General features: G+C 41.1%; 4 protein-coding genes across 4 annotated transcripts; all 4 read left to right on the top strand.

Moving 5' to 3' along the window:
- Positions 1-842: 842 nt before the first annotated feature.
- MELLADRAFT_73536 (uncharacterized protein) lies at positions 843-2,627 on the top strand (the record flags this gene model as incomplete). The annotated part of the gene is given in 9 exon segments (XM_007417937.1): positions 843-946; positions 1,037-1,047; positions 1,059-1,062; positions 1,264-1,323; positions 1,400-1,435; positions 1,508-1,566; positions 1,644-1,895; positions 1,990-2,069; positions 2,161-2,627. The coding sequence occupies 9 exon segments, from the start codon at positions 934-936 to the stop codon at positions 2,258-2,260; spliced, it is 615 nt and encodes a 204-aa protein (XP_007417999.1).
- Positions 2,628-3,560: 933 nt separating this feature from the next.
- MELLADRAFT_50904 (uncharacterized protein) lies at positions 3,561-5,592 on the top strand (the record flags this gene model as incomplete). The annotated part of the gene is made up of 7 exons (XM_007417916.1): positions 3,561-3,575; positions 3,660-4,035; positions 4,183-4,405; positions 4,503-4,556; positions 4,671-4,928; positions 4,998-5,339; positions 5,415-5,592. 7 exons carry the CDS (start codon positions 3,573-3,575, stop codon positions 5,590-5,592), a joined length of 1,434 nt encoding a protein of 477 aa, XP_007417978.1.
- Positions 5,593-6,448: 856 nt separating this feature from the next.
- On the top strand, positions 6,449-7,856 carry MELLADRAFT_113305 (uncharacterized protein; the record flags this gene model as incomplete). The annotated part of the gene is made up of 3 exons (XM_007417966.1): positions 6,449-7,136; positions 7,229-7,761; positions 7,845-7,856. 3 exons carry the CDS (start codon positions 6,449-6,451, stop codon positions 7,854-7,856), a joined length of 1,233 nt encoding a protein of 410 aa, XP_007418028.1.
- A 6,485-nt stretch (positions 7,857-14,341) lies between these two features.
- On the top strand, positions 14,342-15,211 carry MELLADRAFT_69109 (uncharacterized protein; the record flags this gene model as incomplete). Its single annotated transcript, XM_007417929.1, has 1 exon — positions 14,342-15,211. The coding sequence occupies one exon, from the start codon at positions 14,342-14,344 to the stop codon at positions 15,209-15,211; it is 870 nt and encodes a 289-aa protein (XP_007417991.1).
- Between the last annotated feature and the right edge of the window lie 12,126 nt (positions 15,212-27,337).

The raw sequence follows: 27,337 nt of genomic DNA, 5'->3' as shown, positions 1-27,337 counted from the left end.
TATCCTGAGGAATTATATGCGGTGTGATGACACTACTTGTGGAATGAATGAGACTATGGCTATGTTGCGAGAATATGTTTTCCATTGATTGACTGTTCATGACTGATTCATACCAAATTTGGGACAAAGATGCACATAGTATCAATGTGTAAAGGAAGGCGAGTGATGCTTTTTTGCTGTGGTTTCACATTGCCTCCAATGCTTCCCACTGGCACCAGGTTATCTTCAGCTGATTCATCCCTTGAGAGTTGATCAATTCCTCTCATCCCATAATTTCCTGGGTCCTCTGAAATGTTAATTGAAGCTTCAGTTTTACATCTCCAGGACCATTCCTAGGTTGAGTTGTTCTAGTCATGATTGGGTAGGTAACTGGTGTTGTAGCTGTGGTGTACCATGTCACTTTCAGGAAGGTGTATACTTCAAAATGTCCTTCTTCAGAAATTTCATGCAAACACTGCTTCCTGAAATCACAAGGCACTGCCCCCTTTTTCCTGAGATAGGGGCCAAGCCATTGTTGAACATCAGGTAAGATATGATATCTTACAAGTTCTAAGTCAGACCTTGAAGTGTGCCCCTGTGTAAGTATCGTGTAGAGCTGAGTAAAATAGATATCTATTCGGTTTGTGTTTGGGTTGATTTCCTGATCAAGAGATGTTATTGGCAAACTCTCGAAAATTGGCAGAGAAATTGCGACATCATGATTGATGAACCATATGTACCAGCTTACTCAAAATGTTTGGTGATATTGTTATGTGTTAGGTATAGACTTAATGGTGTTTTAGTTTTAATTGTTGACCCTAATTGGATTTGAAAGTCATCTGATCATCAATCTTCAGTCTATCAATCAAACTAAAACCAACCAACTGATTACATCTCAATTCTTATCATAATAGCTTTCAATTCAAACTAATCATCAGCTTTACTATCTCAATCATGAACCCAGAGTGTAAGTCAAACGATTTCTATCCCAGCGTCGATTGATTCGGTTTAACTTATCAAATTATCATTCATTTTACCTTATATTTGATTTTTAAAGACGATTTCTTGGTATGATACAATTCCCTCGTTGTTCAACCTTTTTCAATTTCCAATCACTAATGACCAAAAAACATCAATTCATCCCTTTCACCTTACCCCCGAACCTCTTATCGATCAATCTTTTAATCGGGTTTTAGTTCAGTAAGTCTTGATTAGAATCGATCTAACTCTTTTACAATCGATTCGCGTTCGTCTTTGCTGACGTTGCTCCTAACTTGTTTTTAGAACTTTTGTTAATTGGTGACTCTGGAGTAGGAAAATCCTGTCTTCTCTTGAGATTCGCTGGTAAGATAGATTTATTTTCAACCTGATATTCAAATACGGGTTCAAAGTCTTGAGTCCTTCTTTGATGTGATTTTAGATGATACATACACTGAGAGTTACATCTCTACTATCGGTAAGTGGTGGTTTTGTTTCTGTGTTAGATTGATTTCATTTAATCGGTTTGATTTCTATTTGCGTTGAATAGGAGTCGATTTCAAGATTCGTACAATCGAGTTAGAAGGCAAGGTTGTCAAACTACAGATCGTAAGCAGATTGTCCTTGAACCCGTCTATGATTGATTTACTAGACGATTGATATCGATCCTAACTTCACCAAACCAGTGGGATACTGCAGGTCAAGAACGATTCCGAACGATCACTTCATCTTACTATCGAGGTGCCCATGGTATCATTGTAGTCTATGATGTTACTGATCAAGATACCTTTACGAATGTAAAACAATGGTTACAAGAAATCGATCGATATGCTTGTGAAGGTGTTAACAAATTATTAGTAGGAAACAAGAGTGATTTAACTCAAAAGAAAGTCGTTGAATATACAGTTGCAAAGGATTTTGCAGATCAATTATCAATTGTAAGTGACCATTGAAAAAGTTCTTAATTGGTAAAGAAGAACGACTTTCTTATCTTTTTGGTTTTAACTGATTTATTCTTTAATTTCTTGATAGCCTTTCCTTGAAACTTCTGCTAAGAATTCAACTAATGTTGAACAAGCATTCTTGACGATGGCCAAACAAATCAAAGATCGGTAAGTTTTTCATCTACACTAATCATCGTCTTATATTCCAAACTGATCCAACTTTTCGAAACCTCTCTGTAAACTAACAACCATAATCTAGAACTGGGTCTGCACCTGTCAATGCTACATCTAACAAAGCTACATTGAAAGTAGGATCTAGTCAGAACGTTCAACAACCACAATCTAGTGGTTGTTGTTAAAGTTAAGACGTAATCACTTTTATTTGGGAATTAAGATGATGATTGGATTTGTTCTGTGTTTGTTTGTTTTTGAAAATCGGGCGAAAGGATTCAATTGTTGAATTTTTATATTTTCTTTTTGTTGAGTTTGACCTAGGTATAATTGATGTTTCAAATCCACTTTCTACTTTTTTTCTTTTTCTTTTTTTCCTTTTTCCTTCTTCTTCTTTGTTTTGATGTATCAATCCTAGAAGTCTACTTCTACAAACTTCTTTTGTTTTCTTTTTTTTTCATGATGATTGTTGATCTTTTTTTTCTTTTTCTTTTCAGTGTGTTGAGTTGATAAGAATGATTTCTAACTTTTTGAGGGAAAAAACGTATTTCAAATATCTTTATGAGTATACATACAAGATATACTTCTCCTGAGGATAAATGTGGGTTTTCTTTTGCATGTGGATTTCAAGTTCTTTGGCTTCTTTGGAGGGGTGTTTTCACATCTATCCAAGAAACTTGATTTTGTACATTGCTTTGGGGTATTCGTCTTGCAATGATGAGGGATGATGGAAGTCAAAGATGTTCTGGCTTATTTCAAGACTACATAGGTCTTTGGCGCCAAGCCGCCGCATAGCTCTGGGATGTGCCATAGGCTAGGCTTGTCGAAGACACTTCATGCTACTAGCATCACTTCCGCCTATCTTACTAATACAGGCCATCAAAAATCCCTGAATGTCTCCCTCAGGTTTGAAGATCAAACAATTGTTCTCCTTTACTGTCTGCCTCTCTATGTCAAACTTCACTCACCGCCCAAGCCCATATAAGCAGCGCAAATGAGATTCAAAAGAATGTTTATTGAGCTAGATAGGGTAAAGAACGAGAATGGAAAGATTAGCAAAATGTTGTAAGAAAACACGAGAGAAGTGCGTATAAAGTTCAGTTCACGTTCTCGTGGTCCAGTTGCAGGAGCAGCATCTCCAATTTTGTTGCGTTTTATCATTACCGCCGTAGAAGTCAAAACCTACAAGGGGTAGTGCGGGTGTAGACACGGCTCAGGTGTAGCTTCAGGCAAACACGACGATCAAGATGAAGCGGAATCTTGTGCAGGGGTCAGGAAGCCTGTCAGCTTTGTTCTTATCTGAGTTCCCTTCGAAGCCGAAACTGTATCTTTGAAAATGTGGTTTTGAAAAAAGGATTGTTCAGGCAGAGGCCACGTGATGCGCAGTGACTGTGCCATGCTACAATGTGTAATGTGTACTGAAAGCGCTTGCAAGATTTTTTTTGCTGAAGCCTCGCCAGAAGCCTTCAACCTCCCAAACCACCACATAAAACATTCATCATGGTCAGTCTTTTTCATTTCATCCTTCCAAATCATGTTGCCAGGCAGACTCACATTTTGTGTTTTTGAATTGGTTTGAAATTTCAGAAAATCAAGGTACTTGCACGCTCGCTCGATAATCATCAACCCCAGTCTCATGGCGCTCCGGCTCCAATTCATAAAAACCTCGATCCTTCTCTTCACCCTCATGCACGTTCAAGAGAATACACACGAGCTGTGACAGCTTCGAAATTGAATAGGATGTTTGCCAAACCATTTATCGGTCAATTAGATGGACATCGAGATGGGATTTACGTTATGGGAAAAGATCCACTCAAGTTAACTCAAGTTGTTTCAGGAGCTGCTGATGGTGAAGTTAGAGTTTGGGATCTCGGAACAAGAGCTTGTACAATTAGTCTTACTGAAGCACATCGTGGAAGGGTGACTGGTGTGACATTCCTACCTGCTAAATTCCAAGGCGAGGGTCGATCACGAACTTATACCGATAAGCCCGACCAACTTATCGCTTCTTCTTCGAGATATAAATTGGACCCGGCTGGTCTTTTGGATGAAGATGAAGGTATCGATGAAGATGAACTTGTTCGTCGAAGAGAATTGGAAGAGGAAGAAGAGGCTGAGTCAAGGACTAGTAGACTAGGTAGTAGGAAGGTCTTGACATGTGGGATTGATAAGGTTGTGAAGATGTGGGATTTAGGTCCAAGGAATGACCCAGGTGCTGACCGGCTGGTGAATACCTATCAAGGAAAACATGGGTTTAACGATATTGATCATCATCATACTGAGCCAGTCTTTGTGACGGCCAGTGACAAGCTACATATTTGGGATGTGACCAAGTAAGTTTTTTCCTTATCATCTGTAGAAGATAGCCCGGCAAACCTGTGTAGATTCATAATAACATGTTACTCTGCTAACCTCACTTTCAATCTTCAGGTCTTCTCCCATATCCGACCTTTCTTGGAATTCCGCTCGTTCCGGTGCCAATCAGTCCAAATCAGCTGATAACTATTCAGGAGAACAAATTGCGTGAGTTCCCTGGCTTTCTGGTCAGCTGATGATGACTCAGGCGGATTGCTGACTCTTTCCACTACATCGGATCAGCTGTGTCACATTCTCACCCTCAGAGCACAATGTCTTAGCTTCTGCAGGATCATCATCAGACCGATCCATATGCCTCTATGACATGCGCTCCAACAAGGCGCTTGGCCGATTGATCATGCAGATGCGAATGAATTGTTTGCGATTCAATCCTCAACAGCCTTCCGTGTTACTTGCAGCTGGGGAAGACCATCAGCTTTACACATTCGACATCCGGTATATGAAATCTGCTACTCAAGTTTTCAAAGACCATGTAGGACCGTGAGTTGGTTCACTTGAACAAGTCTTACCAAAATCCGTGTCTCATTCTATAAATCTTCTTTTGCGTAGCGTGATGTCCTGTGACTGGTCACCTACCGGCCAAGGATTTATCTCAGGCTCTTATGATCGTACATTGCGCATTTGGTCAACTTCTGATACGACTTTCCATCGCAAAGGAAGATCAATCGACGTTTATCATACCAAACGAATGCAACGTGTCTTTTCGTCCATTTTCACTCTCGATGGTAAATTTTCCCTTACTGGTAGTGATGATGGATCTATTCGAATATGGAAATCGACTGCAGCTGAGGGTCTTGGTGTGAAGAGTGGACGAGAGATGGCAAGTAAAGAATATAGAGACGAACTTCGACAGAAGTGGAACGCAGTTGAAGGAGTAGGAAAATTAGAAAGGTACATGAATCATCTCTCCCAAATCGATATTGTATCAAACTCAGTTACTGACACGATTTTTCATCATTGCTATAGACAAAGATACCTTCCAAAACCTATTTATCATGCACAAAAATTACGAACAGAGATGTTGGAAGCCAGAGCAAAGAAAGAAGACAATCGAAATGCACATCGAAAGCGAAAAAGAGAAGGAGAAAGTACAGAAAAACCAAAGAAAGAAAGACAAAAAGGTTTACTTGCTCTTCAATCTTGAGATTTCTGTTCTTTTTTTCTATATCTATAATATCTTCGTAGATCTTTTTGTTTTGAAATCTTAAAGAACAAGAGCTTGTAGTTTTACTTTTTTTGAGATGGATACATGGTGTGGGTTTCATTTCGGAGCTTTGGTCCGTATCTCAGTTGATCATCGATACTTCTACTGTCAAGTGACTAGGAAAGCAATCTATGGCATAGGTAAAGACCCAAATATCTTATGAAGCTAGTGAAATCGTCGTGGTTTTGACGTGCTAGCTTTTCCTCGTGCGAGTGATCAGAGTAAAGGTTGATGGTATCAGCAGGTGGGGTCGTTAGTTTCCAAAGGGAACTATGTAGTACAATTCCTGTGTAGTCAAAAAATCTACTACCACGATAGGACCCTCTTTCCGGCTCGAGAAGCTCACTTTTCTGATCATCTACAGATTATCCATCATCATCATGGACGCGCATATGTATGTGAAACGTTTCGTACATCTATATGAGGTGTCTCAATCTAAAGAGGATCTGACAAACACCCTTGAAACGGTCATGCTGCATGAAGGACAGTGATGTACGCAGCTTTCCTCGAGCTTGAAGATAGAATTCACTGACGACTTGCTCAAGTTTTGCGGGCCAACTTCGGCAAGCTTTGTCAAATTGACTGTGCCTGGATTTCAGCTGACCCTGTATCACTTGGCCTTTGACTTGTTTGAATGTCTGTTCCCTCTTTCTCGGCCTTCAAAGTTACTGATACATGCCGTTGCAGCTTCATATGATACTTGAACGTGCGAACAAAAATCGAGATCACTTGCCTATATTATTTGTGACCCGTGTTGATTTTGATGCTCTCATCAAAGAATTCGACTCATTTGAAAATGCCTTCAAAAAAGATGCTGATCATTTTGGCATATTTTGGAGCTCTTCCATTTATTTTTGCACCACTTCCAATGGAAACGAGTCATCAGGCGGACTTGAAAGAGGCCGGTTTAACATTGAGGCTTGCGATTCCAGGTAGCGGAGAGAAGCATCCAATCATCGATACATACTTGCAAGGAATTCCATCCAGAGAATTGTATGACACGAAATCCGTCATAGCGAAATGTGGAACGGATGAATCATCCTTACCTAAAGCTACGACACGCACACCTCACCATTTGACTTCGACTGACAACCTCGATTTGGAGCTAACTCTTACGCCCGGAAGAAGGAGAAAAAATGTCGACTCAAACGCTGCAAGAAAGAGAGTTTGCTCTCATACAAAGAATTTCAGTCTGGACAACGTGATCCATTCTGCCAGGCTGGAGAAGATCAGCACACAACCTGATCCTAGTCAGTTGATGAACAGTCCGGAAATGCAACAACGTACCAATCCCATGGAGATAGCGCATCAAGACTCCTCAGGAGCACCATGGCTTACCCTCGGACGGGGGATGTCAGTTCATCCAGATGATTGGGCGCATAGCCCAGGTAGATTGCAATCAACTCAAGATATCCTAAATAAGATGGCACGTAATTATGCCATAAGATCATGGCTCACGCTTGGACATCAACCTCCTGCTTTAGGTAATTAGATGTGTATATTTCTAGAGTTTCACAATGTCCTGAATCTATTTCCAAAGTTTAACAAGCTGATGGGAGAAATTATGTGCTTTCAGATACAAGGAATGAACAACATCAGATATCTGATGCAAAAGCACCTGTCAGAGCAAATAGGAGAAGGTGGAGTGAAGCAAATCCAAATAGAATCTCAAGATCAACTTTGACAGATTCTTCAAAAATCTCTTTGCATCACAGCAATGTAGATCACAGAGAAGTACAACCAGGAATAAGTGAAGGATATACACACAGGAAGTTCAATGCTTTGGATCACAATGGGCCAAGTGTGCAATGGAGTAAACCTGATTCACAAGATCCTTCCTTCAAACCAATAAGGCTTAATCAAGCTTCCAGTCTCTCAAGACCTGAGAAACTTAGTCTGGTATCTAGGACTAATTCTAAGGACAAAGGCACCATCACAGGGAAGAGTTTGGAAGGGAGGGATTTAATGGAGCCAGCAACCCAGTCATTACATATGACTTTTGACAAAAATAGAATGTTGGAGCCTAGATATGGAGATGACTTTGAATACCAAAGATACTTGATCAAGACATTAAGAGAACCACTTTCAGAAGAAATATCCCGAGGCCTTGTGAGGAAAGTTCAAGCTATTGGACTGCAACAGAAGGCATTATTGGACAAACACAACATTGGGATCAGTGACTGGTTTGCTAGATTAAGAACTGATGCATCTATTCATTCAAGAGAAATTCAAGGGTCATCACAGACTTTGCAAGTGAAAGACACAAGGTTTAGTGGAGCAATCAGTGTGGCTGAGACTGGGGTAGCCACCTGCTTCCTTGGGTTATTGTATGTCTTCCATGGAGATGTTATGGACAGACTTGGGGGTTTTCGGCGACGAGGGTCAAGGGAGTTCTGGTGAGGATTTGTATCTATTACCAGTCTTCCTATGTGGATTGTCGGATGAGGGAAAATCTGTACAGGCAATGTATCTACAACTATAAGATGGTTCTCGAGCTTGTGACATGTAATGTGAATATGTCACTCAAGTGAAATAGAACCAGTTCATAACATTATCCCCCCTTTAATGCCCAAGCTTCCTCTTGCAAGCTCTGCATTCTTTCCACGGGCTGCGTTAAAAAACCCAGTGGGAAAAAGCATAGCCCTCTCACTTCTTCCGCCTTCTCCTTTTGTACTTATTTGTTGCGTCGGGATATTTTAAATTAAACTCATTAACTAAATCTTGACTATTCTTGAGGTTGATTTCGGGTTCCCATGAATTGTTTTCCTTGCCAAATCCTTTCCAACTCACAAAGTATTCCTTCTTGTTGTACCTTCTTCTACAATCTAGTATCTCGTTGACTTCCCATTCTTCTTCATCCTGTATTATGATTGGTTCGACTGGGGGTTGTTTTCGTTGATGTATTGTATCCGGGTTATGTTTCCTGAGTACAGAGACATGAAATACAGGATGGACGCTTTTCATGGAAAGAGGGAGATTCAATTTATAAGTAGAATTTGATATCTTTTGGATAATGAAGAAAGGACCTAGCCATCTATTTTCTAATTTTGGGCTTGGCCTAGTTGTCGAAATGTTTCGTCCGTTCAACCAGACTTGGTCTCCTACTTCCCATCTTGGTGTTTGTTGTACTCTTTTGTCAAATTGTTCTTTCATCTTCTCTTGAGTTAATTCTAAACATTGATTTAATTCAGATTGCACTTCGGCGAGTGTTTGCATCCTCTTCTCTACTGCTGGCACACACTGTTCAGCTGATGGTACTTTGTTGAATGATGGGTTAAATCCATAGTTAGCTTTAAACGGTGAAATGCCCGTGGATTCATGGTCTTTGTTGTTATACGAGAACTCAGCTGTGGGCAGTAGACTTTCCCAATCGTCTTGTCGATATTTAACGAAATGTCGTAAATATTGTTCGATTACTTTATTGACGATCTCGCTTTGACCGTCTGTACGTGGGTGGAAAGCGGTTGACGGGTGAAGGCGTATACCTAGGCGTTTGTCAATTTCTTCCGTGATCTGTGAAATGAAAATACTACCCCTATCTGAGATTATCGTCTTGGGAGTTCCATGAAGCTTCCATACGTTCTTCATCATGAGATCTGCTAGGTCTTCAGCCGACATTGATTCAGTACAAGCAATGAAATGACTCATTTTCGTTAATCTATCCACCACGGTTAATATGCTGTCGTAGCCGTTTGATGCAGGGAGGCCGGTGATAAGGTCATATGAGATATCCGTCCACAGGCCAGCCGGTATCGGTAATGGCTCCAGAGTCCCAAAGGGTTTCTGTGTGGTTGATTTAACCCTTAGACAAGAGTCACAACCGTCCACGTACCTGTTGACGTACGCTTTCTGAGATGGCCAGATGAAGCTTCTCCTGACCAATCCGAGAGTCTTTGCTCGACCTGGGTGGCCCGCAAGCAATGAGTCGTGTCTGCTTCTTAGTATTGAGTATTTGATGTCGTCGACGTCAGGTACCTCTATTCTACCTTGGTTGTAGAGGATACCATCTTGTACTTTGTAATGCTTCAAAGCTGCTTTCGTCTTGGCTGATATCGGGTTCAAGGTTGCGTTCATCAGTTCCCCTATCCTGTCACACTCTTTGCTTGCGTCTCTGATTCGTTGTATAATTTGATCATCCGTAGGAATGTCCGGTGCCTTAGTGTCAGTTTCAGCGATGCCCAATACATCCACCTCAAACCAGTGCTCAGAATTGTCGAGTGCAACCACTTCATCTTCGAAGAACCCCTCTACGCTAGCAAGCTCGACCGGGAACGTGTCTGGGCCGATGTTTTCGGGTCTTAACAACTGGCCAAAGGTCAATTTTTCCTCGTTAGTAGGCGCCAGGTCCGGTCTTCTAGATAAGGCATCTGGTTTGGTAGCTTTACTGCCGGGTCGGAATTTAATCACGAAATCGAAACAGCCCAGTGTCTCCGCCCATCGAGCCTGTCTGCGGGTAAGCTGCTTGGTTGTCATGAAAGACTCCAGGTTACGATGGTCCGTGTAGACTATCACATCTAGGCGGTTGGGGTTTCCCTCCAGGTAGTGGCGCCACTCTTTGAAAGACGCGACAATCGCCAGTAGTTCCTTATCAAAGATCTCGTAGTTCCTTTCAGCTTGGACTAGTGATCTGGACAGGTAAGCTACTGGGTGGAGTTCTCCATCGTCCTCGCTGCGTTGTGATAGCACTGCTCCTAATGCAAAATCGGAGCAGTCACATTCCAGAGTAAACGGCTTGTATGGATCGGCTATCTTCAGTACGGGTGCGGTGGTGAAGGAGGTCTTCAGGCTCTCAAAGGCTTTTTCGCATTTTTCATCCCAGACATAGTGCGCGTTGAGCTTGGTCAGATTATGAAGTGGTCTTGTGGTTCTTGAAAATTGGTCGATGAAACGTCGGTAAAAATTGGCGAATCCAATGAAGCGTTGGAGTTCAGATACTGATTGGGGTGCTGGCCATTCTTTGACGGCTTTCACTTTCGTCGGGTCCATTCTGATTTTATTCTTAGAGATAATAAGGCCAAGGTATTCAATTTCCTTCTTCGAGAACTCGCATTTTTCGGGTTTCAGCCAGAGTGTATGCTTGGATAGGACGTCAAGTACGCCATCAACAGCGCCTTCGTGATCTACTTTAGGCTTTGTATAAATCATAATGTCATCCAAGAAGGCCGCGGTGTCTTTACCTATACGTCCCAATAAGATATCTTGAATAAAGTATTGGAAATAACCAGGGGCGCCTGTTGGCCCAAAAGGCATAGTCAGAGGTGCAAACTGGCCTTGTTTGCATATAAAGGCCAGTTTATCCTCATCACCCTCTGCTACTCGAAGATTACCGTACGCATTGCGCATATCAAGCTTGGTAAAGTCTTCGGCATCCAGCAAACTGTCGACTAAGTCCATAGTCAACGGTAGTGGGTATTTGTTCTTGACGGTTAGGGTGTTGAGCTTACGGTAATCAAAACAAGGGCGCAGATTGCCGTCCTTCTTCCCTGTGAATAACACAGGGGCAGCCCATGGCGAAGTGGTTCGACGGATAGTCCCGTTGGCTAAGCCTGAATTCACCAATTCCTCCAAAGCAGCGTCCTCGGCTGGTGATAATGGAATTATCCTGCTAGCCTGCGGTTGAGCTCCTGGTATCAGTTCGACACGAAAGTCGTAGCGGCGTCTCGGGGGTAGGCGTTGGGCATTGGACTTCCTAAACATGTGTAAGTGCCTATGATACCTAGACGGGACAATTTCCTCTAGAGCTTTGACGGGTTCGAGTTTCTTTTTGTCGGCGGCGAGTCGTGCTGAGGTTGACCAGGACGTCTTGGCTGCTGTGACCTGGATTGATGTGTTATTCAAGGGAGAAACAGGCTTGCCAGCTGTTCGGGTTGAACATGGGTTGGAATCAGTAATAAACTCACATTGCGGGGGCGTTGATATATCTAAAAAGACATTAGCCCCCTCGTCACTGTTCCTTGCGTGCCCCTGAGGCTCCTCCTTGGGATCGTCGGGGTTCTGTGGCGGGACGGACGAGGCCGTATTCACTACGGCCGCAATGCTCGTATCCGGGTCTTGTGTCGTGATGTGTTCGTGGTTTTCGTTGTTCGTGGTGGGTGTAATCGTGATAAGGGGGGAACTATCGGGAGATAGAGGGTTGTCATCTGTTTCAAGGTGATTAGGATTAACTGGACTCTCGAACTCACATTGCGGGGATGCTAACGTGTCAGAATTGACACACATCCCCTCGTAATTGTGCCTAGCGTCCCTCATGGGGTCCAACGAGTGGCCAGATAAGGGTGTTTTCGGCCAATACGAAACCAATGAAGTGGTTGCAACGTGAGTCTCGGCTGGGTGTACCATACTTTTACTCCAGTCAATCAGGTGAAAGTTTTTCTTGATCCATGGCATGCCAAGTATGCCGTCGTACGAGTCTTTGAGTCTTGTAATGATGAATGGGGTCGGTAATGGGTCGGATTTGATAAAAAGGTGGGTCTTGAAGGAAGATCGGCTCTCAGAGCCGTCGAATCCAGTGATCAATTGGTCATGTCGATCAGCACCGGCTATCAAGCCAGCGTGGTAGGCAAATGATTCACTGAGCACATCGTGCGTAGCACCTGAATCAATGAGGAACGTAGCGGGAAATGTTTGGGACGGTGTGGCTCGGGGAATTTGGGATATGGATAATGTGGTGTGTAAAAAAATGCGCGGGTCGTTTGTATTGCACAAGTTCATTCTACTAGATCCCACATTAATTGATGACAAATTCTCCAGGTGGCTCAGGATGGGCACAACCTTCAATCCTGAGCTTCTCCATTTTTTGAAGTTTCAGCTCGTCCTACTCCTTCTAAACTACTGGTATGATTCACCCTCTGATTACTCAACTCTGCGACTTTAATTTCCAATCCAGCTATTTTTGATTGATAACCACCTCGACCCTTCCCTTTCCTACTAGCTCTACGATCGGGACATGCGCTGGAGATGTGACCCTGGCCATTGCAGCGGAAGCATAAACCCGCTCGCATACGTCGTGCTCGTTCCTCTTCGGACAATCTAACGTAGGCGGCTGATAAGTCCATGGCATTGGGGTCTGAGATTCCTGCACTCGTGCTTGGCGTATGGAAGGTTGGGTTGGTCGCGCCGTGTAATTTACTGTCTATCTTGATAGCTAAATTAGTGATTTGTTCAATTGACGTGAAATCCTCTTGCGTCATAACCATTGCCACTCTAATCTCCTTTTTCAAACCTTGCTCGTATTGACTAATGAGCGTCGGAGTTTCCCAGCCAGTAGAAGTTGCGTGAATGTTAAATTCATGGGTATACGCGGCCACGGTGGTCTTCTGCGATAAGTTTCGCAGCGCGCGTTCCGCCTTCGATTTCTTCTCAGTATCGAAATACATAGCTTTAAAATTTGTAACGAAGCGTTCAAAGGTTACGAGGTGGGCGGTAGCGGGGTCGAATAACTCCTTTGTCAAGGGTTGCGCCCAACTGCTGGCTGCTCCCGTGAGGTAAGACAGCGAGAAAACCACCTTACTTCGGTCGTCGGGGAAGAGGTAGGGGTGTGCCAGCATATAGAGCTGGACTTGACTCGCAAAGATCTCTGCGGGTTCGCCTCGAGCGCCGTTGAATTTATCGGGCGTCGAGACTTTGGGGCCCTTCAGGACCGGTTCAGCTGGTGGTGGCTGTGGCGCAGTGGGTGGTTGAGTGGCTGCAGCAGGTGCAGATGGGCCTCGGGATTCCAACGCCGCTAAACGAGCTTCGGACTGCTGGTATCTGGCTTCAGCTTGTCCTCGCATCAGGCGTTCTTCAGCCAATGAGGTGGAAAGCTCCGCAAGCTTGCGTTGTATGTCTTCGAGAGAGGTCATGTTGGTGTCAGACATATCGATCTCGCTACCGGTAAGGCTAGAATCGGCGTCGAGAAAAGGGATCGGAGTTTCACTATCAGAGTCCTCCTCCTCTAAAGGAGCACGGTAAGATGGAGACGTGGTTGCGTTTGCTAGTCCAGGGATCACAGTCGGGATCGACAGAGTTTTTAGTAAGTAAGATAAGGTTCTGGTGGATTCGGTTTCAGTGTATGCAGATTAGTTAATAAGGTTTTCGATTTCGAATAGTTTCTTGGGTCTTTTCAACTTTGAATTTCTGAGATCTATATAAGGTTTTCTAATGAGGTCGAGATTCGCTAGTATTCTGAATCTTGAGGTTCGGTTTTCTTTCGATTTAAGTCAATTCTACTTGTTTCTTCTTGGTGATCTATCTATAGTCCTTGAGTCTCGTCTATAGATCCGACAATATGTTATGGACAGACTTGGGGGTTTTCGGCGACGAGGGTCAAGGGAGTTCTGGTGAGGATTTGTATCTATTACCAGTCTTCCTATGTGGATTGTCGGATGAGGGAAAATCTGTACAGGCAATGTATCTACAACTATAAGATGGTTCTCGAGCTTGTGACATGTAATGTGAATATGTCACTCAAGTGAAATAGAACCAGTTCATAACAGGAGATCAAAACCAAAAAGAAAGGTCATTGGATGAAACACTTATGTATCAAGGTTTCAAGTTCATTCAAAGTCTTTTTGGAGAGTGGGTCAATTCATATTGTAAGAAATTCTATACCTATTCACTTAGAAAAGTTGACAATTTAGATGGAACTCAACCTGAGGTACTCATGAACTATCTTGCACATGTAAGTTGGGACCACATTCCAATAAAACACATGTGGGAGATATGGGAGAAGTGGTCAAGGGAATCCAAGTACCCTGGAAATCCATTCCTGCCCACTGAAACAGACTTTGTTCAACACCTGAAATACTCATTGATGAAAAAAGGACTTATAGAGGTTTCTAAAGAAGAAGCAAGATTCCTCAGACCATCACTAAGCTGTGAAGATGTGTCACAACAAGAGCTTCTGAAGCAACATGACATGCAATATTTCCGGATTTCAAGGTTTGCTCCGCACCAAAAAGCTTCAGACAGAAAAATATGTTTAATTGCCCTTCACTCAGGTAGATTACAACTGAAAATTTTGGAACATCATGAACCAGTGGCAGAATGGTTTGACAACCTAAGTCATAGTCTTCAAGAGCAATTGTATATCCTTGGACAAAATCATGAGTATCCAAGAGATGTAACAGAAACCATACATTATGTCAAGCGCCTTTACCTGAATCTTGTTCCAAGTTTCTTTGGGATTCTTAGGATGATTGAACAGGATTCATTCCCAATCAAAGCTTCACAACAAGACATATTGATAATGAATGCATGGAGATTCTTGAAAAACCATATTACCCAATGGAAGGACCATTATGTGAAAATGAATCCAACTCAAGAGTCTGTATCCACCCATCCAGAGAAGGCTTACCTTGTAAGCCATCAGCTTCTCAATAAAATTTTAAGATTGAAACAAGTAAAACATGTTGATTTGGAAGACCTCTTGGACTTATATGAGATATGGCGTCTCGAGTCCTTGAATGAAAATACTGTGGTATCACCTCACAGTAACAAAACATCATTGAAGGACAAACTCAAAAAATTCTATACACAAATGAGTCTAGAAGCATCCAATAAGCCTTCCATAATTTTTTGAGGGTTTCTTGAGGATATTCAATTAGTAGTATATGATTCAAGTGGAAATGACCTTTGAGATCTTCAAATCCAGATGAATATTAGGAATAATCTCAAAGTCATTCATTTTAAAAATTTGATATGAAATCTTGTGGAAACCTGTTTTGATTTTCATCTCATTGGTATATTCCTTTTCATGCTTGAGTTTCCACTTGTACATGATTATTTTCCTCTTTTCTTTGGTTGTTACTTGAGTAAAATCATTGTTACAAACAGTGAAATCTTGCTAAGCAAATTCATTGAGAATGTGAGAGTCTGCTCCCTTGTTACATCAAACCTGTTACCTAGGCACAAAAGACAAACTTTTCAAGGATATATCTTGTATAGCAGAAGCTGCAACTGTAGAATCAGCTGAACCTACTTTCAAATTGACAGGCTTGTCAGGGTTATTTGTCTCAAATTGAATGGTGATTCTTCCACTATTATATAAGTACACCACTCCACGGAAACTCTTGGTATTCCACATTCATTTATCTACATGTGCAGAGTGGTGCCAGTCACCAGGAAACTGGATGGTATCAGTGTCTTTTCAGCCATAGACGCATGTAACTGTTGCCATTACGTAAATAATCCATATCCCGCTATACACCTATTTTCTTGCCCACATTAACAGTCTTGTAGGGCTTGTGTTTCTGCTCAATCCATCTTCACAATCTGACCCCCCGAGTTTAGCAGACCTCTATGTATTGCTCTCATTGATACCTGTCAGAGTTTGATAGTTCAAGTATAATCTGATTTGATCTTGGGACGCTCGCTTATGTCACATGTTATCACTTATTCACTTACAGCCATTCCGGATTTGCTTGTTGCAATCTTTTGAAAAAAGAAAATATGAAAACTTGAAACCTAAGTCTTTTACCAGATAAAACCTTGAATTTGGCTGTAAAATCTCAAAGATTATACATCAGATTATCCCAAAACCCATACACCTTTGATGAATAAACTTTTGTAAAGTTTCAGCCACCTTCCGCTTTGAGCAACCAGCACTGAGCAGCAACCATTCAACCGCTGTCTACTTCACCAACTGTACAATTCAACAGCTGTACACCTGAAGCATGCCCTCATCAGTTCAACTAGCCATGCAGTAAGCACACCCTAGCACACCTGCAGCTCTTTAGTCTCCCTTGAGGCTGTCACTAAGTGAACTGATCACGTGTAGGACCCTGGAATGCACCGGTTGATGTGGGTGACGAGGACAGTCCCCTATATCATTATCAGGTTTGGGAAAAATCCTAAAAAGTCCCCTTTCTGGACACCCACATACGCCGGTTTTTGGCATTTTGACCCGGAAAAAACCCCTTTTCGGTCACCCACATCCAAAAAAAAAAAAAATTAAGAGGAGAAAAAAAAAAGGCTGTGGGAGCGTGCAGAAGTGCCAAATGTGCTTTCTGAGCAATGTATTTCAGTAATATAGGCCTAAACATTCATGTGTGATTGAGTGAGTTGTAAATAGTATCTACAAAAAGTGTTTCTTTAATTTAATCGGAAATTTCACCGTTGCTGGGCTGGGTTTTTAATTTAGCTAATTCATCATAGTATCGGTCAATCAACCTTTCAAGATGAACAGATCCAAGCATGTCGCGCATGACCGATGGAATAATATAGCAGCCTTGACCGACATCCTTGAAAGAAGAACCCTCAAAAACATATACTATGTCAGTAGCATCCAGGAGAGAATGAGTCAACTCATTGGATGACGAGTTTTGAGTTGGTGTTACAACTGGATAAAGGGGGTTGTAGAAGAGGACTTGTACTGCAATATGAGACAGACCTTTCCTTGCATCTGCACTGGTCACAAAAGCGTGTTTTTTGTTGACAAGCTTGTTGTCAGCCCCGAGCCCTATAGCTAGTACCAAAGGGCTGAAATATAATAATAAAATAATAAAAATAATACCTACAACTCATGGCTCAGTTTCAAGAGCCAATTACATATGAAATTACATATAGTTACATATGTAATGACATATGTAAGTACATGTAGATCAATACGAGAGATTACACGAAGTAATATAACCTTTTCACAAGGCTTATCACATGAGTAACACAAGAGTTACGCATGTGTGTAATAAATGTAATAATTAAATAATTAAAATATGATTACATACTGCAAAAGAGTATGTAATCCAACCACAAGTTGTGCGTAAGGGATTTTCTGGGTTGTGAGTATATAAAGAGCTCTCCCACCCGCCAGGAAAGTCCATGATCATCATTACATATCATCAAATTATCAGTAAACATCATCAATCAGATAAATAAGAGTCCTTGTCCTCTTTCATTAGACATTGTATATTTCTCTAATTGATCATTGCTTTTGTTATTTGTAGAAGTTCTTTTGAAGACTTCTTTCAGGAGGTGATCCTTGCAGTACTGCTCAAGTTCACAGTGTCCACCAAAAACGCGCCAGACGCCCGGTGAGGTTGAAAGTGCGTCAATTGTATGAAGTTTTTGCGTTTTCTGTAAAAGTGCGCCCGCCCTGAGCAGATCAAATGAGCCCAGCAAGGCTGGTGAAACCTTTGTCTCTGGACTACGAGAAGGGGCGGCCGTTTGATTACAGAAGCTGCACATGTCAATTTAAATTTATGTTCATTGAACCCATCAAAGGTTCAAAGAAAGGCCTGATGTTTAGAGGCCTGCTGAGTCCTTAAATCGAGAGCCTGCAACCTTAAAGTTACAGTTGTGGATCATTCTTGACCCGAGCGAATGAATTTGACAGACACTGGGTCTAGTTCATACCTGCCAGGCTGCACATACCCCCTTTTCACACAACCTTGTGGAGTGACACCAATTTGCTGGACTAAGACACAGCAGTGCACGTACCCAAAATGCGCGTACTGGATATGATGAGATGGCCACAAGGATCTAACTTACTTACATGATACATACAACAGGTACCAACACTACTCTATTGTGCGACCAGGATAAGCAGGATGGTTGAATTTGTACTGTGAATCAGCTTCCAGGAGTTTCACATCGGTTTGCCATGAAAAGCACTACAAACAGAATGTGAATGATTTTGGTCGCGCGAGGGGGACTCTGGCCCAAGATATACTTCTAATGAGCATTGATTCACAGATCATAAAACAGAGCTGACGAAGACTAGAAACTTGATTGAGCAATGAATCTCCTGGGTAGGTTGTTAATCATAAAAGGCAACAGAAGATACAAAGAGGAGAAATGTCATCAACTTGGTCCAGTGCTGAACAGAGCCAGCCGGATTCGGCGGGAAGAGAAATGGTTAAAGGATATGAAGGTCTTGTAAAACTTCCTCCAAATTCCCCGCCAAACTGTATCTTAACACTTTATCTCAACGACTCAGGGATGTTGAGCTCAGGCTGGAGTGATACCAAATCAGTTAATTGTGGCTGATCCTGGACCTTCCTGAACGTTACTGGAGGGAGACTGAGTTATCGCAAATTTTTGGGGACAAATTCTGCATGAATTCCGGACATTTGCTTGACAGAGAGCTCACCGGGCTTCCGGTGCATTTTTGTTGTACACTGTGGTTATTAAGGGAATTCAATAACTTGAGAAACTCTAAATTCACGGGAGTTCCTCTGTGTTCAGAGTTTAAAGAACTTTAAATATCACTAGGTGATATTTCCCTCGTTTAATAAACTCTAGAGTAGAGTGTTATTAGCTTGGGCACGAAACTAGACTGTAGTTTCTACTCTTATTCCTGCTAGAAGACTCCTGTCTTGCATTAATTCCCGGAGAGATATCCAAAACCCTTTGTTAAAAGGTCAATTAACTGAAGTCAGTGCTGATTTGATCACACTACTTCATTAATCACTTTGTTTAGAACCTTAAACAAAGATCTCACGCGCTTAACAAACCTAGTTTGTTAAGCAAACCTTATTCTTTAGTGTTTTACTAGCCCAAAAGAAGCTAGTAGCTCACAATTTGGGGGCCTCATCGTGTTTTTGAACCCTTTATATATTTTTTTGAGTTGTTATCTCATCTTATTATTTTATAAAAACATTAAAAACAAAAATATATCATTTTTATCTTATATCTAATTTTTTTTTTGACCTGTTTATCTTGAAAACTGAGTAAGCTCAGCATTTTTCAAAATCAGGAGAATAGGTTGGAGGAAAGAAATAAATCATTTCCCCCCTCCAATTTTTGCATATTTTTTTATTTTTTTTATTTTTTCATTTGTTTGGATCAACAGTTGATCCACTACATTTGAATTACATATTAAAAAGTGGTGTGTTGCATTGAGGAACACCTGTAAGCCACATTTGGTTTCTATTGTAATAAAGGCAACACGTGCCAATTACAATTACATCTACAGTACTGATCTGTGTACATACACACAGACCGTGCAGTACAAGCCCCGCGCGTGGTCTGAGAAGCCACAGCGGTACAGTATCAAGAGTCTTGAATTTGGAAATTCCCAAATTCCACAGCCCTCAACCCACACATACCCTCACTCGACCACGCAGGACGAGCGCCTCATACCCTCACTCGACCACGCAGGTCAAGCGCCTCATACCCTCACTCGACCACGCGGATCAAGAGCCTTATACACTCACTCGATCGAAGGGATTTAGTCGAATAGCATAGTTGAGGACTTATTGATTAAAGTTACAATTCCAGAATATATCTGAAATCTTTCTTTCTACTGTTACATTGTAGTGACAAAACTTTTCAAAATCTTTAGATTTCCCTTTGAAGAAGATCGATTCAACTATAAAATCACATTTATTTTATATTTTCAAACGGATCTTTTTTAGTTTACCTACGCTGAATACCCGGATACAGTACAGATTGAGTGCTCGACTGATTGTAAATCGAACAAGTATACAAAGAACCTGTCCAATATCTTTTTTGAAGATCTTTTTGTTGCGAATATCACTTCTTTCAAAAGTAAGCAACATAGGACCTCAATCAGTTGAATTCTATCAAACAAATAGATTATAAACTTACAGTTCGTTTATTTTGATTTTCTTCTTCTTAGTTCTAAGATCAATTTTCTTTATCGATAAAAAGAATCATATTGAAATACTTTTTAAGCCTGAAGTTTCAGGACTTTACAAACAAGTCAGTACAGTTATCTTGGGGATTACAAAGCAACAACTAATCATTAGTGGTGATTTATAACCGAACGATTGAAACTTACAGGAAGCCTAGCAATCTCATTGATTATAGTTTAAATCGATCATTAATTTGCTAAAAAGTTAGAGCTTTAAAAGTAAGCATCTTAGTGACTGATCTTATTCTTGATCTCACTCGAACTTTCTCAACGTTTAGAAACTGACAAGTGTTACTACTTGTTGTTTCCTTTTCTTTTTTTTTTGTTTTCATCCTTTTCTTCAAGTGGAAGGAGAAGGAATTGAACTAGAACTCCCCGAGATCGAACCAGCTGATCTCGAGGGTACTGGACCGAAATTCCAATCGGTTTCGCAACGAATCACGGATTGAAGCGACACCGAATCACGCCGATCAGCGTCACCTACGCCGTACGCCGAGTCCATCTTTGCAGGAACAACCCCTGGCAGATCACCTGAGCGATTCCAAAGCAATCGCCCAACTGAACTCCCGCGTCATAGTACCGCGAACAACCCGACGTTCGTCTATACCACAGCGCGCTTCTCAACTCCACGTAAGTGAAACTTACCGAATTGTTTCTTTTTTGTCTCTCTTGATCTTTCCTGGTCTAGACAATGTCTGACAAGAGATCATCATCTGCTCGTAGCCGGACCGAACCCAGCCGCTACGGGAACCTCGTCAAGGACGGAGGACGTACCGATGGCCGAAAGATCAAACCAAAGGCCGGACCGTCCAGAGAGCAAAAGGGCTCCCGTGGAAGCAGCAAGAGCTCCACAGGAGCCTCGCATGCCGGTAAGTCCCTCACTACTCCACCACCTCATATGCCAGGCAGCTTACCAACATCGTCTTTGATTCCAGACGACGGAGCAACTGGCAGCCGAGGCCAAGTACAACGAGCTTTGGCAGAAGCTCAAGCTAGCGTACTTGGAGTGGGAGGTAGCTTGAGCCAAGGACGACTCGGACCCGGTCAAGCTCCGACTTTGCAAGGAGTCAATCTTCAGGGCTCGCAAGACCTGGAAGGCCCTGATTGACAATCACAAACAGAACGGCTTGTCGATTCAAAACTGGCTCCAGTTTTATTTCAGGAACGGAACCAAGAGTTGGAATCCGAACGACATGTCGATTCAAGGCTTTTTCTTGAGGAGCAAGGAGCCTCAAGCTCAGGTGGGTACCTCTCAGCCTCAAGCGACCACGGAGGACCGACCCCAAAAGCGCTCCAAGCACTTCCACAACGACAATCGTCACCGAGCGGAGCGCGACGATGCGAGAGCCTATGTGAGGGCCCAAGTCATGATGGGTCAAACCCTCCTCCAAGAGGAGGGTTCCAACAACTTCAATCGACGCCGAGGCAAGTAAAAAAAGAACAAGTAAGTCTTTTAAATACTCAAGAAAGATCTCTCATTCATAAGTTTTCTGAACTAACTAAGAATGATTTTGCTTTACCTATGTTAGATGAGATGGCTAAGAACTTCAAACAAGTTCATCACAGATTCAATGAATTGGATAAGGTAGATAGGATTTTTGAGGACCATTTTTTGACTAGTAGCTCAAACATGGAGCAAATTTTTAATAAAGTTGATTTAATTTCTCAATTAACTAGAAAGTATATTCAAAATACTTATGAAGTAGTTAATAACACTACACCAAATCAATAATTTACCGTGGAGTTTAGAAAAGTAAAAATGTAGAAAATTTTCAGCAATGCGTGAGAGGTTAGAAAAATTTGATGAAATTATGGTTTAATTGCCTGTGGTGTCCCATCATTCTTCACATTTTTTCATATTTTTACCTGCAGTTTTGAAGATGTTGCAAAGAAAAATGATTTGGGGTATATCTTGTCAGAAACTCAGATTTTGTCCAAAACTACCAAGGCTTGGGCAGAAACTTTTGAGCACTCACAAATACAACAATTTTCCTGCCATAAATTTGGCAGTTGCAAATTATGAAAGCCACACACTGGGTCTACAGTTTTGATTTGAATGCTAAAACCATTACAGCAATGTTTTATAAGCTTTTCTAGCTTTGCTGATGAGGACCGTGATTGCCGCGCTTTCTGTGTTGTTGGACACACACCACTCATTAAAATGTGTATGTGGTAGAATAAACATGTAGCATTCAAAATGTGGAGACATTACAGATTTTGATGCACATTTGACAATTATGTTGCTCCCACAAGGTTAATGCCTCAATGACTGCCAGTTTTGGACATAAACTGAGTTTCTGACCTGATATACACTGCTGCCCTAAAAATCTGAAAAAATATGCAAAATGATGGGCACACATGGGGGGACGCATCCCTTATTTTTCCACATTTTTCTGACCCCTTCCACCTTGTGTATAATTTTCTATGTTGTCTTAATTTCCTAAACTCAGCGGTAAATTTTCAATCTGGCGTAGTGTAAATTAGATCAAAAATTTTTTAGTGAGGGCTCTCCCTTTATCTCAGCTTTGGATTCTTTCAAAAAATATTTAAATGAAAATAAAAAATTGTCTATTTCCTCTTCTTTTACTAAATTGTCTCCAATGCCAAATGAGAAATATTTTTCTAATGAGCCAAAACTTGAGAGCACAGAGCCAAGTAGTGAGAATAATAAAGTCTTCATGACTATCTTGAATGACATGAATAAGCAATTATATGAGTCAATAAAAACTATCTTGAGTGGGAAATTTGAAATGTTTGAGAAAGAGTTGACTACCTTGAGTAATATTCTGGAAGAAAATCAGAAAATAGCTTTGGAAGAAAAGGAACAATTTGAGAACATACAAAGAGTTCAAGCCAATAATATTGAGAATATTATACTTAAGCAATCGGAGCAAGAAAAGTACTTAGATTCAAGATTTAACAAACTCAAACAAATGATTATTGACATGCATAACAATAATCATAAAGACAAAATTTCTCTTGAGGAGGAATTCCATCAACTTCGAGAATCTACTCAAGCAGGTCCTAAAGTTGAATCTTTGGTAAATAACTTTGAAAGACTAAGATTGTCCAATAGAAGTATGCAAAGAGATAATAGACCTCCCGCACGGATGGTACCTCCGCATATGCAAAGTTTGAATGAGGGTGCAACTTCACCTATTCAAAATGGAAATAGAGTTCAGCATCATGAACAAAGTTTTGCGACAGATAGACCTCCACAAAGAGAAAGTTCTATTGTAGAACTTCAGACAACTGAAGCCTTACAAGCCGCAGCATTGAGGAAAGAAGTTTTGAGAAACTTTCCAAATGTTAAAGACTGGCCAGAATTCAACGGTGAAGGAGAATATAACCACCAAGAATTCATTGATTGGGTAGATCAAGTACGGACTACTATGAATCCACCAGATGTCTTAATAACATCTAAATTGTCTTTAGTCTTCAAAGGAACAGCCCGGCAATGGCTTTTAGATGTAATGAAGGAATACACCCCATATAATAAAACATGGGAAGAATGGAAAGAAGCCATCCAATCCAGATTTGGAAATTCTCAGTGGAAAAATAACATGGAGAGAGCATTTATGGCGGATTATTTCAAACCTGAAGCTTCTAGTAGTGAAGTGGTAGACAAACTACTATGGAGAGTCCCAGCGGCCATCAGAATTCCGGTGAGAAACAGAATAGGCGTAGATGGCAAATGGACGGATTTCATTCTGGCATTTGAAGAAATCAGCAAAGGCATTCCTCAACCTAGGAAACCTTTACCATTTAAAAGTACCTTTGCCCGGAATAATGACATTCCAAAACAAAGCAACAGTACAAAAGTACAACCTCCCACAAGTGTGAGGAAACCAGCTAGAGCATGTAACACCTGTGGTAGTACAGACCCAAGTCATGTTTGGAAAACATGTAAAGGGAAAGGTAAAGCCATCAATAATGTTGATACTGAAGGTGTGGAAGAAGAGGAAGAAGAAGACTACACTTCATATAACATTGATGAATATGAAGATAGTGATGAAGACAAAGAGACGGTGTTTGACACTGCAGTTGATGTAATAGAAAGCAACTTTGAGCCAGAAGTTAGTATTGCACAACTACACTCAGAAGCAGAATTGCCTCTTATCACATCTCCACGAGAAGGAAATGTGAGGATAAGTGACGCAAAACTGCTGAAGTGCCGACCAGCTGCGGGTAAGGCCCATACCATTGGTTATCATAGTTTGACAAGAGTGATAGTTAATGACCAAGACGCAGAAGCACTTTTAGACAGTGGTGCATCTTGTTCAGTGGTGGGGAGTCAATATCTCACCACTTTATTACCAGACTGGAAATCGAGAATGGTTCCCTGTGAAAATAACATAAAGTTCACAGGGTGTGGTGGAAGTTTATTTCCTTTAGGTGTAATTTCTTTGAAACTTGTTTTTCCGCACTCGCAAGAATCAGTAAGGATTGATGCTGAATTTGTAGTTATGGAAAACTCACATACCAAATATCTCATAATAGGAGATGAGTTTTTATCCATGTATGGAATAGATATTTTTCATAGTAAAGATAAATACTTCACATTTGGAAATGATGTCAAGAAAAAGAAATTTGGACTTCCAATTCAAAGACCAAAGTTGACAGGACTTGTCTTTAAAAAAAAAGAAGATATAGAAACTCCGCAAGATGAGAGAATTCCTGCAATTGAACCGGTTAATGCAACTCCGCCATTAATGGAGAGTATCAAAGAAGCCAAGTTTAGTCCCAAGCTCACAGAGAAACAACATGAACAAATTGTCAGATTGATTGCTAAATTCAAAGACTAATTTGGGTTAGGGGATAGCCCACTAGGAACAATTGACAAACACAAAGTGAGTATTCAATTGAGTATTGACAAACCATACCCACCTATATTGCGGAAAGCAGCTTATCCAGCTAGTCCTAGGAATAGAGTGGAGATTGAAAAGCATCTTGATGAATTATTGAAACTTGGTGTAATTCGTAAAGTTGGAGAATCAGAGGAAGTCGACATTACTACACCAGTAATCATTGCATGGCACAATGGGAAGTCTAGACTGTGTGGTGACTTCAGAGCACTGAACACATATACATTACCTGATAGATACCCCTTACCAAGATGTGACCATGTGCTGATCAATCTTGGTAAGGCAGTATACATTACAACTATGGATGTATTCAAAGGTTTCCATCAAAATGTTATAGACGAGGCATGCAGAAAATTTTTAAGAATTATCTGCCATATGGGTATCTTTGAATATCTGAAGATGCCCTTTGGAATCAAGAATGCACCAGCTTTCTTTCAAAGGATGATGGATATAGAATTCAGCAAAGAACTGCGAGAAGGATGGTTAAAAATCTTCATTGATGATATTATCATATTCCATGATAACTGGGAGGACCATGTCAAAGCTATTGAAAAAGTTTTGATTAAAGTTAAGGCTATGGGGATGACAATTTCTTTGAAGAAAAGCAATTTTGGTTTCCATGAAGTCCGAGCACTAGGACATTTAGTATCCGGACTATGGATTTCAATTGACCAAAACAAGACAGCAGCAGTGTTGCATAAACCTCCACCACAAGGCATCAAAGACATGCAAAGCTTCTTGGGGTTTGCTAGCTATTATTGAAATTTTTTAGAAAATTATGGTAAAGTTGCAAATTGCCTGTATAAATTATTTGCCAAAGGTGTTTCCTTTGAAATGACCGCTGAAAGAATTCATGCATGGAAAAAGATACGACATATGATTACCACAGCACCAGTTTTATTGCAACCGGATTTCACTAAACCGTTCAGATTGTATGTTGACGCATCATTTGAAGGACTAGGTGCTGCATTGCATCAAGTACAAGTTATTGATGGTAAATCCAGGGAGGGCCCGGTTGTATTCATATCCAGGCAGCTCAAAGACAGTGAAACCAGATATGGTTCACCACAATTAGAAGCACTCGCATTAGTATGGGCATTGGAAAAGTTACACTACTACTTAGATGGCGTGTACTTTGAAGTGATTACTGATTGTACAGGAGTGAGATCTTTGATGAACATCAAAACTCCAAATAGACACATGTTAAGATGGATGTTGGCTATTCAAGAATATTTTCCATACATGACTATTACACATAGACCAGGTAAAATGCATAACAACGCAGATGGTCTCAGCAGAATGACCTTGCCAAATGATAGCAGTAATCCTGCGTGGGATCCAGAAGACGCAGAGATAGACATCCCCGTCATGGGATTAAGTTTGGCAGAACTCAGCACTGAGTTCTTTGAAGAAATCAAAGAGAGCTATAATACTAATGTGAATACAACCAAGTTAGTATCAATGATGTCCAAAGACAAAGCTAATTTAAGTCTAGCAAGTAGTCTTGAGTCACCATGGAAAGAATTGTATGCAGAAGGGAAATTCTCATTACAATCCGGACTTTTATACTTCAGAGAGAAGCATAGCTCGGTAGTTGTTCTTGTTTCAGAAAAACACATTGAACAGATACTGCAGACATGTCATGATGAATTTCTATCTGGACATATGGGGGTGGACAGGACTCTAGAAAGAGTGAGTACCACAGCTTGGTGGTTTCAGTGGAAATTGGACACAGAGAAATACGTCAGTAGCTGTGACAGATGCCAAAAAGCAAACAAAGCTACAGGAAAAAGGTATGGTCTCCTACAGAGTATTGAGAAACCTACATATCCTTGGCAAGTAATTAACATGGACTTTGTCACAGCATTACCACCAGGTGGCAGAGACAACTACAACTCGGCTTTAGTTGTTGTAGACTGATTTTCAAGACGAGTGAGATTTTTGCCGTGCTACAAAGAATCTTCAGCAATGGATATTGCTCTACTCTTCTGGGAAAGACTCATTAGTGATGTAGGATTACCAAGGGTCATAATCAGTGACAGAGATCCTAAATTCACATCTGAATTTTGGAAAAGCCTGTTTGAAATCATGGGAACAAAATTAGCTTTCTCAACAGCATACCACCCGCAAACAGACGGTTTGGCAGAAAGATGTATCCAAACATTTGAAGAAATGTTAAGGAAATTCTGTGCTTTTGGTCTTGAATTTAAGGATAAAGATGGGTATACGCATGACTGGACAACCTTAT

This window comes from Melampsora larici-populina, assembly GCF_000204055.1.
Source record: "Melampsora larici-populina 98AG31 unplaced genomic scaffold MELLAscaffold_81, whole genome shotgun sequence".
Lineage (NCBI taxonomy): Eukaryota > Fungi > Basidiomycota > Pucciniomycetes > Pucciniales > Melampsoraceae > Melampsora > Melampsora laricis-populina.
Note: the sequence above shows the minus strand (reverse complement) of the source record. Positions and strands in the feature narration are given on the sequence as shown.